The 14,827-nt window shown below is 43.3% G+C and overlaps 1 protein-coding gene across 1 annotated transcript in view; it reads left to right on the forward strand.

Annotated features, from left to right (window-relative positions):
- gpc5a (glypican 5a) overlaps positions 1-14,827 on the forward strand; it is a 105,823-nt gene that overhangs the window by 18,011 nt on the left and 72,985 nt on the right. The window contains exons 3-6 of the mRNA XM_068575058.1: positions 5,449-5,909; positions 5,999-6,232; positions 6,916-7,049; positions 7,194-7,319. Of these exons, the coding sequence (XP_068431159.1) occupies positions 5,449-5,909; positions 5,999-6,232; positions 6,916-7,049; positions 7,194-7,319 (955 nt within the window). The remainder of the gene's footprint in view (positions 1-5,448; positions 5,910-5,998; positions 6,233-6,915; positions 7,050-7,193; positions 7,320-14,827) is intronic.

A 14,827-nucleotide genomic window follows, 5' to 3' on the forward strand; every position in this document is an offset into this window, starting at 1 on the left:
AGCAATCAGATTTTCTTTTAGGTTTTACAATCAGTGGACCTTTTCAATTTTTTTTTACTACCACAAACATGTGTGCATTATATAGTCATCATCATCGCCATCAATCATCCTGGAACAACAAAGCGTGCGGGTGCTCTATGCCCCGATGAAGAAGACATAGCTTTCTGTTGACTGTACAGACTGTGCCACCCTGTAAGTCATTGACTTTCATTGTGTGTCTTTTGCTCTGGGATGAGCTGAACCCACAGAGCCACTGACTCATCCTCTCTCGATGGAGAGTGGCCTTTTCTGCAGCCTATCAGATGTCACCGGGCTTCTCTGTTGTGGTCGCAGCCATTCACAGAGGATGAATCACGTTAATAAAAGCCATCTTTGTTGCTCAACAGCTCAGCTGAGGTCGGCTGGTGGCATTTGAGTGCTGGAAACCTGAAAACATGGCTTCAAACGCAGGAACTGATATCGACGCACATGCACATGTAGGGATGCACTATGCAATGTGATACATTTACTGTTTCAACAATGCTTCTGCTTATTCTGTCTGCTTGTGTCTGCATGTGTGTGTGTGTGTGAGAGAGAGAGATGGGGGGGGAGTGAGGGAGAGAGAGAGAGAGAACAGAAGTGTTGGTCTTTTGTCTGTCTCAAAGGGATATTTAACTAAAGGCTCATCTTATTTTTCATCCAGCTGACTGATCATTTTCCTCAAAGACGCGTCTATGAATACAAATACACACACACATACACACAGCATTGACACAGTATATTGACAATACCTGCACACATGCTTGCTCAACCATCATTATCAGATAATGAGTTGTAAATAGCTCAGCAACGCGAGTGTGATTAGTAAACCACACCTGAAGGCCGTGTTTTGTTTTTTTAATGATTCATTAAATATGGTGTTTTATTGACACTCAAGACTAATTTATTCATTGAGTAACATCCTCTGTACTATTTTAAACTAATCAAGTGATGTAAGTTCATTGGAATGTGTGCACATTTTTCACTTTAAGGCTGTTTGTTTTTTAATAATATTTTTAATACTCCTTGACTGTACCTCAACGTTTTACCAAAGTACAGAATACAAATCTGGATGAGCTGTGGCCGTTTTTGGAGACAGTGGGCAGTAGTTGGAGGGCGCGAGCAACACATGTTTAGTCAGTTGCTTCTCTGTTTACTCAACATCACACTGATCCAATTTCCTACAGATGCTCAATAAAATTCAATAAAATGTCTCCCTCTGGTGGTGAACGCAACACTCTGCAATTTCTTATCTGTTCACGTCTGAAACTGGCTTAATATACTTTATAGCTATCTTTACTGTGCATTGTATTTCCCCATGCGGATGCATAATTCTCTAACATCTGCGTCCTCGGATGTTTAAAACTGCTAAAAAATATGTGAAGATATTACTGTTACCTCCCAAACCGATCCCACACAGAGAGCCAGAAAGAGAACAAGAGCGAGAAGGTGGCGCAGTGAAGAGAAATAAACCTCTTTAGTGCCAACTGCCAGAAGCCCTGACCTTAAGTGTAACTCATCACTCGGTTTGCTACCCCTGTCACAGTTAACCAGATCATCCTACATTAAAGAAAATGACTGTGCAGCAATTATGAGAGAAAGGAAGAAAATGGGATCAAATTAAAAGCCTTTTAGACGTGGAGGAAAGCTTTGCAACTGAGGAATATAACTGAACTGGGGCTTTGTTGATTATTTTATAATAGCCAATATATCTAGATGATAACCAAGCGTTCAAACATTAGTTGTTCATCTATCACAGTTTGTTTGCCACGCCAGCAGGCGAGGGAGGAACCTACGCAGGTTGATGGGTGGCATGTTGTAATGGTGTCTTATAGTGAGTCTAAATTAGGATTCAAAGTTGCACATTCTTCCCTTTTTTTCTACATTCATTAGAAGTGGATATCAATCCAGTTAAATGGTCATAAGATCAAATTAAATATGAAACGTAAACCTGCATGCATGCTTATTGCTTAGGATCTGCTTTTTTGTTTGTGTGCTAACATTTAGAATGAAAGTCCAAAAAACGTTAGATAGACTTAAACAATCAGTACTGTAACCTTTAACATAATAGTTCAACAACCAGTTACTTATTGATGTTTTCATTTATAAAAAGGTTCTGTCTGTCTTGGCGTTATGTTTTTTTATCACATCAGGCTAGCAACTGCAATGTTTTTCATTGTTCTGCTAAAATTGAGATAAATGAAAACACACACACACACACACACACACACACACACACACACACACACACACACACACACACACACACACACACACACACACACACACACACACACTCCCCTTTAACTCTTCACCTCACATTAAGCATGATGCCCACCATGTGTCCAGCTGCTGGTTAAATGAAGCAGACCAGATCCTGGTATCAGAGGGAGAAGCCGCTCCACAGTATGCAAGTGTTTTCTATCACGCTGGCTCAGCCTCTTCTCAGTGTTCCTCCCGCTGCCAGAAATGCAAACATGTCTACTCTCCTCTTATCAGCTGGGTCATTGACACTCTGAACACACACAGAACAAAACAGGCATCCTCATTAGGTCCGTTTATTTATTTTTTTAACGGACAGAAGTCACCCAGAGGTCCTGGAAAATAGGATTCAGAGTAATTAAGGATTGGGAAACATGATAAATATACTTGCAGAGTGATTCAACTTGGCTCAATCAGGATTTATCTGCAGGTGTTTAGCTTTAAACTTGCATTAACTGATTTTTTTTCAATGTGTTTGTTTATCCAGAGCCAACAGATATAAGGTCGCAACGATAACCTTTATAACGAGGACATTTGCACAAGAAACATTAGCATTTAGTTGGAGTCATGTTTGTGGCCACTTCATAAATGTACGTCCAATATTCACCTTCTTTTTGCTCTGTTGGTCTTTCTCACCTCCTAAGATGCATATCTGTCTCTTTAACTGCTATCCACTGTGTTTACCAGCGTGTCACTGACTTTGTTTGGTGCTAAGCAGCTTTTGTACACTGGGTTCATCTGAGCTTTGTAGCTGTAGACAATGTTGATAGCAGTGGTGACGGTGAACCCAAATTTGAAAGTTGAGACTGAAAACCACAATTCATTGTTGATATAAAATATGGATTGCAGCAGCTTGAAAGAAACCGGTTTCGAAATGCGCACAGTGTGTCGGATAGGCTTAGATAATTCTGTGGAAAAAAAAGTTAAGCGTTCCCACTCTGCTACTTTTTCATCTTCTCCTTTTCTCGCGTTATCTCTGTCCTCAGGCTTACCCAGAAGCCTCACCGCTGGTCTCGGCCTCCAAGTGAGAGACGCTGCTTCACACTCTCTTTGGTGGAAAGAAAAACGTCATTAACACTGCCTGGACAGCTGGCAGCTTCTGTGTGGGTGTTCTTCTAACACTGCAGACTTGTTTAAACAGCAGAATTGCTGATCAGCTCATTATCCGTGGCTTCTTAAGTTTGCCTACATGAACTATGGTGGGGAAGTCGATAAGTGACAACATGACAATTGCGTCTTAGGACGCACATGAATAAACCGGTGAGATAAAACCAAGATAGTTTTGTTTACGACAGAGATATTTGTTCGGGGGTTTGACAGGTGGGATTCATTAACTCCACAATCCAATGTGGTAAACCCCTGAAGCACACGCTGTAATCCCTGTGAGACCTTTCATAACTCTGGCTGCTCTGCTTCATACATCCGAGGGCTGTAATCATCTCAACCGTACTCCACAGTGTATACATTTCTCTCTCTGTTTTTCTGCCTGTCTGCTCGCCTGTCTTCTATCTGTCTGTTTCATCCACACTGCTCTTCCACAGCTGCCACTCTTGTCTTTGTTCATTCTTTAGACATTCTTCCTCTCTGTTTTTGTGTGCCGCTCTCTGACCAGAGTGCCAGCTGTGTAGGAGGTGCAGCTTCATCTCTCATCCACACATGAGCGCATCTCTGAGCCTCGGATCTTGTTCGACATATCACGTCCATGTGAGATTACAGAAGACCCGCGGTCAGATTTAGTTCCCGGTACCCGGTGTTTAACACCGCCTGCTTGAGACGATGCGCCTGCAGGCATGCCAGACCCCTCTCTGTTCCCCCTCCCCAGGGCGCTTTCGGTCAATCTTTCCACGTCGTCGCATATTGTACTGGATTCGACCGTCTAAGCCCTTATTGCACTGGTTACGCCCCCCCCCCCGCCCCCAGACTCCCAGCCCCCCCAGGCAGCTCCAGGCCTTCACCCTGACCATTGCCTCGCAACTCATGACAAGCACATGATGTGAGAATCGCCATCGCTAAGGTATTAGCTGAAACAAAAGCTGGAAAAAAAGAAAGAGACAAAGGGATAAAGCTTGTTGCACTGGTGAAACCTTTTTTATTTCGCTCGAGGTTATTCCTCCACGCCAAGTCTCCCGTTTGAACGACTGCAAACAGCCCAACACAATGAAGTAGATGTTGGATGCAAACAACCGCTCCTGAAATATGCACTTTCAGAAATCCACACTGCTTACAGGGTTACACGGCTGTGGCAGCCAAAAGTGCAACAGCATGATACTCTTTTGCCTCCTCATGCAGCCGTCTGAGTATTAGTATCCTTCACACAGGCGTTTTATCAGGACTGGACAGACCTTTTTTTTTTGGTGTCAAATACAGCTTAGCAGAATTTGCTTGACATTTACTTTCATGGTGATGAAAAAAAAATGTGTGTGTGGAAAATCATGTGCTGAGGATAGCGAATACATGTTTTTAGTTTGAAAGTGAGCGTCTTATCCTTGCCATGCTAGAGCCTGTTATGTGTGTGTGTGTGTGCTTGTATGACAACAAGCGCGATGGGCAATTTGTGGGCTGTGAGAGTGGAATGGCCATTGTTATAATTGCTTATTCTCTGAGGAATTCATTTGTAAAAACAAAAATGTTTTCATCCCGATTGTCTCTCTTCATATTTTTTTCTCCCTCATTTCAGTCTCTGAACCTCATGTGTCTCTTTCCCTTTTCTGTTTCATCCTCTTGTTCTCACTTTAAGATCCCTGATGACACAATGAGCCTTATACTATACACACTACACTATATACTGGAGCTCTCTTCATATTATATCACAGCATAATCCATTTTTCCATTTTTTTTCGTCAGCTCAGCTTTTGATTAGAGAGCAAATTGCTTTTCAACACGTACTCTCCCCCCTCTGTGGGAAGACGCAGGGAGCTTCAGCTCCTGCTGGGACCCCTGAAGTCTCTCCTCTTTTCTTCATTCTGAGTTAATGGAAGTAGAAGCTATGTGGGGGCACTATAATGTGTTCGGTCTTATAACAGCACGCCAGTTAGAGGATATTTGGGATTTCCTTTCTCTTTGCATTTCTGCAAGAGCAACTCTGACGCAAGATAAAAGTGATAATGTGTTGAAATCCTGTGTGTTCTTGACTTTCTTTCTCTCTCTCTCTTTCCCGTCTTCACACAGACACCTTCGAGGTCCTGATGAGACAGGCAGAGAATCACACGAATGTCGTCCTACGGGAGTCGTACCGCGACATGGCTGACCAGGCCGTGGACCCCGTGCGGGAACTCTTCACAGATATCGGTCTCTTCCTGTTGGGGTCTGAGCTCAACGTTGATGAGTTGGTGCAGCGATTCTTCGACTCTCTCTTCCCGCTGGTCTACAACCACCTCATCAACCCAGGCCTCAGCGACATATCGGCGGGCTATGCTGAGTGCGTAAGGTCGTCCAGTCGGGATGTGAGGCCGTTTGGTGGGGTGCCCAGCCTCCTGGCTGACCAGATTGCCCGCTCTGGGGTGTCCGGGAAGCTTCTCCTTCAGGCACTGCACCTCGGCATCGAGGTCATCAATACCACAGACCACTTACAGCTGAGCCGGGAGTGCAGACGGGCCCTGCTCAAGATGCACTACTGTCCTCATTGTCAGGTATAGATGCATGCCTCAGAAGTCTATCGATCGGAAATTAATTAAAGTCTTTTCCAGCATCTCTGATCCCGAAGTAATTTGCTCCACAGGGCTTAACCCAGTCCAAGCCCTGCATGGGTTACTGCCTCAACGTGATGCGGGGCTGTTTGGCAAGCATGGCGGAGATTGACGCCCACTGGAGGGAGTTTGTTCGCTCGCTGGAGGGCCTGTCGGCACGGATGCATGGACCTCAGGATTTGGAGCAAGTGCTTCTGGGAGTTCACACATTGCTTCATGATGCGGTCGGAAACGCACAGAAAAATGGACCCCACCTCTCAGCACAGGTCAGATCATCTGAGGAGAGATTTATATTATTGTTGAAGATGGTGGATTTGAAACTGTAATGGGGCTTTGTGGGAGCGCAAAACCAGTACCAGCAAATGGAAGAAGAGATAAAGGATAAAGCTTGCGTTAGAAATGCTTTATAAGATATTATGAATATTGGTATAAACCCTTATGGTAAGCAGCTAAGCAGACCCCCCCCCCGCCTCTCCCCCACACACACAGGTCAGTCAAATCAGAGGAGGTTAAAACTCCTAAAAATGCATCCGTATGGGACGCTCCAAGGCGCTTAAAAAACTTTATAGTTAAACTGCCATAAAACACTTATCATCTGTCCAGTCATAAAGTATTAACATGTGACTTTCTGTTCCCACATTATGGTATTTCTAAAACGAATGCTCAGGACGTGTGTTCCTGAACTATACTTTCTTTTCTGCTCTGATAGATATGCCACAGCTCCATTTAGTGGTGGTCGAGTGCCACTGCTGCTTGATAGGCGTCACATTCACGTTCAGAGAGATGATGGGCTTGGCTGCACTGATGGTCTTACTATAAAAACAACTGCCACTCGAGCATTAAAATAAGGCTTATTTGTCATGCACCAGTACAATTTTCCAAGCTTTGAAGTGCACGTTTCTCCTTCAGTGTTTAGACTTATATCTGCATCTGTCTCATCGGGTAATAGGTGCACAAACTGTGTGGGCCACCAAGCAGGCGGGCTCAACAGTCAGTCAGCATCCAGCGCAGCAGCAGCAGACCTTCCATCCCGCTTAAAGCTCTTGGCAGAGCGTCGGGGGACTCACTTACCGTCGGCAGGAGGTAACTGGGTGAAAGACACCAGATGTGTGAACAGAAAGAAGTGCCATCTTCTGATTTTTTGCTTTACGTCTCCAACCAATATGTGAAAAAACCTTGTTAAACAAGTTAATTATCCGTGTGCACCGTCTGTGGCTGCTTTTACAGAGACTTTTTGAACAGTCTACGTCTCTACCGTACGTTCTACGGCGGCCTGGCGGATCAGCTGTGTGTGAGTGAGCTGGCTTCTGGTGACGGGCTATCCTGCTGGAATGGAACCGACATCGTAAAAAGGTTTGTTTGAAAATAGGTCAGGTGGGCGACAAGTAAACCATCGTGTGTCTGATTTTCCAATGAGGATATTTTTGGAATGACGTAATAATGTGAGAGACAGCTCTTACTGTAAATGTGCTGTAATGCCTGAAAATATATTGAATTGACAAAAAGCTATCACTCTCAAAGTTTTTCCAAACCTATTTTCTTGGGTCCCACTTTTTAAAAACAACGTTCCTGACCTTTTTTTTTTTTGCCATTTCCGTTCTACCATTTTGTCTCTTGAATAGGAAAACCATGTTTGAATAACCACAGCTTTGTTTTATACTTGTGTTGTTTAAAACACATACATATGAAACACTTTATACATGATACAGAGTAAATGCATTTAGGGGGAGTTAACAGGCTCCCTCATCGATGACATAAACAGAATATACATTCACCTTTTATGTCAGATTCAAGTACATTATATGTATGCTATATATATCAAAACAATACATGTTAAATAAAACCTAATTAAAATCTCCTGCGACCTGCCATTAGGTCCGTCCCAGTCTTTGGGAATGACTGCTCTCCTCTCACTGTACGATCCAGGCGCTAGGCTGTTTGCATACTGTTTGACTCTGGTCTGACACGCACGCATGCGCACACACACACCCTGTACATGTTTGCTGCCCATATAAGCGAGCGTCCACCGTTGTAGAATTCATCTATTAACTGTTAGTGCGCTCAAACATAGATCTTGGATATGAATGATTGTGAACTGGAGCAAACAAGCTGTCCCTTTTCATAGTATCAGTCAGCGGCCTTGTCTCCATTACATCACAGCTCTCCATCTCACCCGTGCTGTCATCACTCAAGGACCTGCTCATATATCTTTAGTCTGTGGTGGTTCCTCTTAACTGTCAGCCGCTGTCAGCGCTGTAGAAATGGCAAGTTGGCCCGTATTTCAAACCATGGTGAGGTTGTAGTCGCCAGTTTGGGTTAGACAGCCCATTGTAGAGGATGACAGCCTTGTTGAGATCATTTCACAGCGGCTGTGTGAAGGTAAGAAAAAAGGAAGATGGAAAAGGCAAAGGAGGCCTTTCACAGTCTTCTTCACAGGCAGAAAAATGTGTGGTCGGGTTTTGCTCATCAGAAATCACATTACTATGGAGACAGAGTATCAAGGTTAAGTTTCATTCTAGCATTGACAATTTACGCTTTTCATCTCTTGTTATTTCCCGACACAACACCCCAGCCATCTCTGAGAATAGAGATGTTTCTCATGTGCTGGAGGAAGAGGCAGTCCAGCAGGCTGTCTGTCGTCTTTGCTTCTGGGAAATGTTTATGGTCTGTGAGCTTCTCTCAGCTCTCTAACCCTCCTTGCTCTTTTCCTCATTCACACTAACACTTATTTATTGGGACTCGTTCACCTCAGGTTCACTCACAGGTTCTCATTTTGATTCGGTCATTGCCAAAAAAAAGTAGAGGAAGAAAGCTGGGGAATTGAGAGACATTAAGAATCTGGGGAGACGTGGCTCTGGGGAGACTATTGAGTCCCTGCAGCTTAGCAGACTTCCTGCAGATCTACAACCCCGTGCTGCTTTCTATTAGCCTAGAACCACAGATGAGTGGCTGGGAGTCAACACAACCTGAGACAAAAGCAATAAATAACCTCCTGCCTACGGGTCATAACCCAACATCCACTGAGAGAGAGGGGGGAAAAACTCACTGCCGGATGGTGGCTGATTTACAGAAGCTTACCGAGGCCTCAGAGACCTTAAACGATTGGTTCAGTTGCTCTGTGTGTGTGTGTGTTTGTGTGTGTCAAACTGTACATTTGAATGTGTGTGGATGCCTTAATAACATCGCTTTGTATGTGCTGGCACAGATTGTTTTATGGTCTTAAAGAAGTAGTGATTTGCGGAAGAGCTTTGTCTTATTTAATACAACAAAGGACAAGCAAAAAACAATACACAACACAGGGCTTGAGATTAAAGGAAGATTTAATTCAGGGCCTCATCTGGGCACCCGATAAATAAAAAGATAAAAAAACATCAGATAAGATCATAGAGGATGAACACAGGTTGCTTTCATCTCAATGTCTGTGTGAATGAAGATGATGGAGTTTTGCTTTCAGGGAAAGTTGGCAAAACAGATGCTTTCTTTCTGGTTTGTCCCTTGCTTTACACATTGATAAATATTATATTTTCTGATTAGTTTGGGGTTTATTAACAGTTTTGTTTTACCTTGAATAACCGCAAAGTGTCTGCATTGCATTGAAATGGAGAGGCGTTATTATGCTTACAGAAACAATGTGAATGATGCTAAATAAAATAACAAGATCTAATTTACAAATCTTGCAGGACAAACGGCTTAAAACACATCTAAAAATTGTTTAATGGGAAAATACCTTACCTCTGTTTTTTGCTTACCAAAAGTTACAACTTTAGATAGATAGATAGATAGATAGATAGATAGATAGATAGATAGATAGATAGATAGATAGATAGATAGATACATAGAAAGAAAGAAAACTTAATTAATCTCGGTGGGGAAACTCGTTTGTCACCATAGACAATAACAGACTCATATAGACAACAACAGACAAGGTTCACAGTGCACAACAGACAAAAAAAACACATTACAAAAACAAACACCAGAAACTACCATAAGAAACAAGACAACAAGACACATAGAAAGATGCAAACTTTAAATTTAAAAACCACAACTAAAAATGTTCATTAAAAAATCAAACTGCTGCTGGGACAAAAGACCTTCTCAGTTGTTCGGTTGAACACTTTGGCAGTCTGAATCGCTCACTAATTGAACTTATGAGTCCTTTAAAAACACAGTGTAGTGGATGGCCTTCAGAGGAAACAATCGTTTTTAACTTGGCCCTTAAACTCTTTTCTGGAGTGACCTCTTTGTCAAGACGGACACGTCCTAAAGCTTTGAGTCGTGCACAAGTCAAAATGCACTCTTCCCCAAATGTAATGCTGTTTGTGTCCCGGTGTATGTTCAACCCATGCATTTTGCATATTGCAATTAGCTTTCGGTTTGCCACTGCATACTGTGTGCCAACGTTCTTCATGGCCGAGTGGACTGAAGGGTTGTTGTCTTGCTGGGAATGAATTGCGTTAATGTTGGTTGATTCATGGCAAACTTTTAATATATCATGGATGAAGTCACTCTGCCTCTGCGTGCGTTATCGTCAGACCTTCTCCTCGCTGAGTTCACATTGCCGGGCCTGCCGAGCAGGCTTTTAGTGCATGTGAGGGCATGTGAGCATGTCCCGCTGCTCTTATACGATGGTAACAGCTGATACCGCTGTTCAGCCCGTCAGCGGCGTCCTGGAAGTGTAGCACCCACCCTCTGGTTCCCTCTCAGGTAAGCACTGTTTGGTCTGACAGCACGTTTGGCGCTGTTAGACCTGTTAGCATTGTTAGCTGTAAGCCGCAGACTCACCACCGACACAGTGAGGGCCATCGAGAGGCAGTTCAAATGCTCCCATTCTCGTATCTTGCACCTTTTGAAAGATGTTTAAAGAGCTGAGGGGAGCTGCAGAGATCGGTGATACTTTTCTGTGGATTCGTGACCTCTTTCACACACAAGTAAACCAAAAACGTAAAAAGTAAAACAGATCTCCCTGTGTTGTTCATCCTTTAAAGTGATTTTCGTCACTGGATAGCAAGACATAAAACTGCTCTCCCCGAAAAAAAAAAAAGTGAAACGTCCCTGAAACTCTGGAAGTGATCTTCTTTGGTTGCAGTTAAAGGTTAACGCTTTCCCACATGCGTCATGGATACACATACACAAACTAAAGGAATGCCAGGTTGCCATGAGCTGCAAACACACACCAGCTCCTATCTTTTTCTGTGCTTCTCCTTTGGAGTAACAGACTGACAAAGAGCACATTAGTCGAGGTATAACAAGGACCCTCATTCCTTTTCAGCTGCCACACCTCCACTTTCTTATTCAGTTTGACAACAGATCTTAAAACTTATACGTGAAAGGCAGGACATTTATTTTAGAATGTATTTTGCGGTCTCATTGTCCCCCTTACAATGAGAGACAACAACCAGGAGTTATAGTAGTGCTAAAAAGAGTGTGATGTGTTATTCATGATTACCTCCTCCGGTGTAGACTCGCTTTAATTCATCCCCACCTGCAGTTTGTCTCGTGGCTGCCAACACACACCAGGTGTTTGGCGATGAGTGTACATTTTCAAAGAGCCTTTTTTTCTAATTGAGTACAACAGTTTTCTTTATTTCTACGATAATAAGGCAACTGACCTTGCATGCTGTTGGAATTTAACACGGGAGGAATGAGCACTGCGGGATGAATGCTACAGTATCGAAAAGATGCCCGAGGACAGGTGGGTAGATTTGAGCGTGGCCTTTCGTTTAACAGGCCACCCTTCATGCTGGAGTGGCTGTCTGAGCACCGACCTCTGACCTTCGCGCGTCTCTTTGCTGCCCGGTTAATCTTGAAGAGGTTAATCACATGGTAATACGTGCCCCGGAGCTGCCGTGCAGGCCTCTCCTCAATGTGTGGCCAGTTGGCAGAGGAAAGGTCTGATTCGGTAAATGTAGGTCTATGCTGCGCTGTTCATATCTATTTTATTCTTTTCTTTTATTCATATGGCTGTTTTGTCATTTTCCTATTTCGTCATTTGTCTCATTTTCGCATCCATCCCTCCACTAGACGTGGAGCTCAGGTGATTTGCCTTGGCTTAACTGAAATGACAGCTTTTAAGCTCTGCTAATAGGAATCCACTGAAGAAGCATCAAGAGCTTAGGTTATCCAGAGCTGCTCGGGGAACGAGCCTCCTCATTTGAGGGTTGCCTGAGCCTCACTGCGAAACCCACATGGTGTTCTCATCAGGGGACAGCATGTGTTGAATAATAAAATATGTCTTCACTTTTAAACTTTTTCTGCTTGTGACTCCCACATTTGGCCCTCTGTGCAGGCTGCTACTGTCTCGGAAATGTTAGCCATCAGATAGCCAAAGAGATGATTTATTGATTTATACAAATAATTGTGAGGTAAAATGATTCAGTTTTTTTTTTTTTTTTTTTACAATTAATGGTCTGATAAACATACATGTTGCATATGTTTGATGCTGTTAATCATCTCATGACCTCTGATTTCTACCTTGTGACTCCTTGCAGGAGTCCCACCCCTAGGTTTGTAATCATTACAGTATATTTGCCATCATTCTGTTTGTAGTCCTGCAGACCGTCCTTCTCTTTGACAGCTCACAACACATACTTCACATTGTAAATCAACTTGATGCTTTTTGCTAATTTTACAACAATTCCTTTTTTTAATGCTTCAGTAAATGATGCATTACTTAGTTTTCAGAGGACGCTGTTGATTGGCATTGACTGTACTTTTTACACAGCAAGACCCCCCAAATAAGTTTACATCTATCTCTGTTATTGCAGTTTTTTAGCAGTTTGTTCATAAAAGGTATTACACCTTTTTGGCCTGTAATCCCCCCCTCTACTCTCCCAAAATTGTTTATACATAGCCCGTAAACTTTTCACACATACAGTATGTGTCCTTATTTAGTGAGATAGCAATACTTCATGTTTATTTCTGTAATCTGTCAGCATTGAATGTCTACTTTTTGGCAGAAGAAAGGGTTTTCCTATCTTTCAGGTTCATAAAATCTGAATAAAAAAGTATTTTTTACACATCTAGCAGTGGGATTGGCGGGACCCCAAACAGTTAACAAGTAAGGCCATTTTCAAGAAAACACACAGTTTAAAAATAAACACTTTAAACGTATGCTACATGTGCATAAATTAGAGAATCCCCATACTGCCTCAAATGAACATTAAACACAGCTGGTTATCTTTGTTCAGTGCACATATTAATGCCCACTCCTCGTCCATTAATAAACCTGCTGGCAAAGCGGTGGCTTTCTACTCAGCAAAATGACTCTCATTGCAGTTGTAAATGCAAACACTTGTGCTTCTTGCTCGTTTTAGTGATGTCGTAGCTCTTTTTGACCAGCAGGTGGAGCTGTGCACTTTGGGTTACACTCGCACTGGAAACCAGATTGCTGATCACTCCACTGCTTCCCACTGCATCCGTTTTATGATGTATGTTTGTGGAGAGTTGTTTTTTTTAATTTTTTTATCCATGCTGTCCCTGACAGTGACAGACAAAACTGAATTTAGGTGATAGACAGACATACTGCTGAACATCAAGTCTCAACGCCTCCTCCTGCATTCGTTTGATGAACTGACCTAATTTTGAACGGAAAGGAATAACCTTTTAAACATGCACTGTCAAATATATTATGCATAGCTGTCCTCTTAGTCACTCTCATGCGAGAAAGTAAGAAAGTTGTTTCCCTCCATCACATGAAAAAAACAAACTTGAAATGAATGTGGTGTAGAACCCCCAGTAAGGCAACAGTTCATATAGTTGAATATAAATATAGCGTGAGGTTTTTCCTCTCTCTTCCTGCCTGGGAACAAACTTGGTAATCTAGTGTCTTGTCGTAGTCGACAAACCGTAATAGTTTTGTTTTGTCACGTTCTCGGTCCTAATCCTATAGTGCAATCTCTAAATACGAGCAAGAAACAGTAATTCATACATTTTCAGAGTAGACAAAGGGAAGAGGAACAGAGATCGGTGGGCTGATTGGAGAGTTTTGATTGAGGGAGTGAGAGGAGGGAAAGATGAGAGGAAGAGGAGAGGGGACATTCTTGAAGAGCTCCTCTGTATTGCGACAGCTGGCTACTGCAGATAACCACAAAACCACCAAAGCACTTGAGGTCTGGGTGCTGCATGGCTAGAGTTCCACTCCAACAAGACCTTATATCCTGCCCGGTTTAGACGCAGGGGCTCGGTCAGAGTACCACATCCTGACGATTATCCCAAGTGACAGAATCAAGAACTGTCTGGCCGACTAAATTGAGTTCATAAGTCCTTCTTGTATGCTCGCATGTGTGTGTGTGTGTGTCTCTGTCTGCTATGTACCCGACTGCTATACCCCCCCCCCCCCCCCCACACTTCCTCCTTCTAGAATTATGCATGATTGCTCTGCACAGATACATTTTCAATCTAGCTTGCTGGAAAAAGAAGATTTCATTTATTTGTGCTCAGATACGATTCCTGATGTTGCTCCAGTAACTGCCAGTGAGGCCATATGTGTGTATCCATCTCGTCCCATTCATTTTTCAGTGTATCCACTCCCTTTTGCTTCTCAAGCATGGATTCCCCCCCCCCCTCCTCTCGCCCTCCCACTCCTCCACCACAAGTTGGATGCCTGCCTCCAGCATCTGCTGCAGATTGTGACCCTGCAGCATGCCAGGTAGCAGGACATTAACAGCCAAGGCCTTATTGTCCACTGATGAGCTGTCAGAGCACACACCCTCACCCTCGCGTGTGTGATATCGGCCCGGCCTCCGTCTACCATGAAGCATGCGCGCTCGGTCCCCATGGAGCACTCTTCCTCTTTACCTTGGATATAAATCACAGGCTGCTGGAAAGCGGGGAACAAAGAGTTGAAAAAAATGTGAAGTTAC

Source organism: Clinocottus analis, unplaced genomic scaffold (assembly GCF_023055335.1).
Source record: "Clinocottus analis isolate CAN_PGR_092001 unplaced genomic scaffold, fCliAna1.0.p SCAF_1, whole genome shotgun sequence".
NCBI classification, from domain to species: Eukaryota; Metazoa; Chordata; class Actinopteri; order Perciformes; family Cottidae; genus Clinocottus; species Clinocottus analis.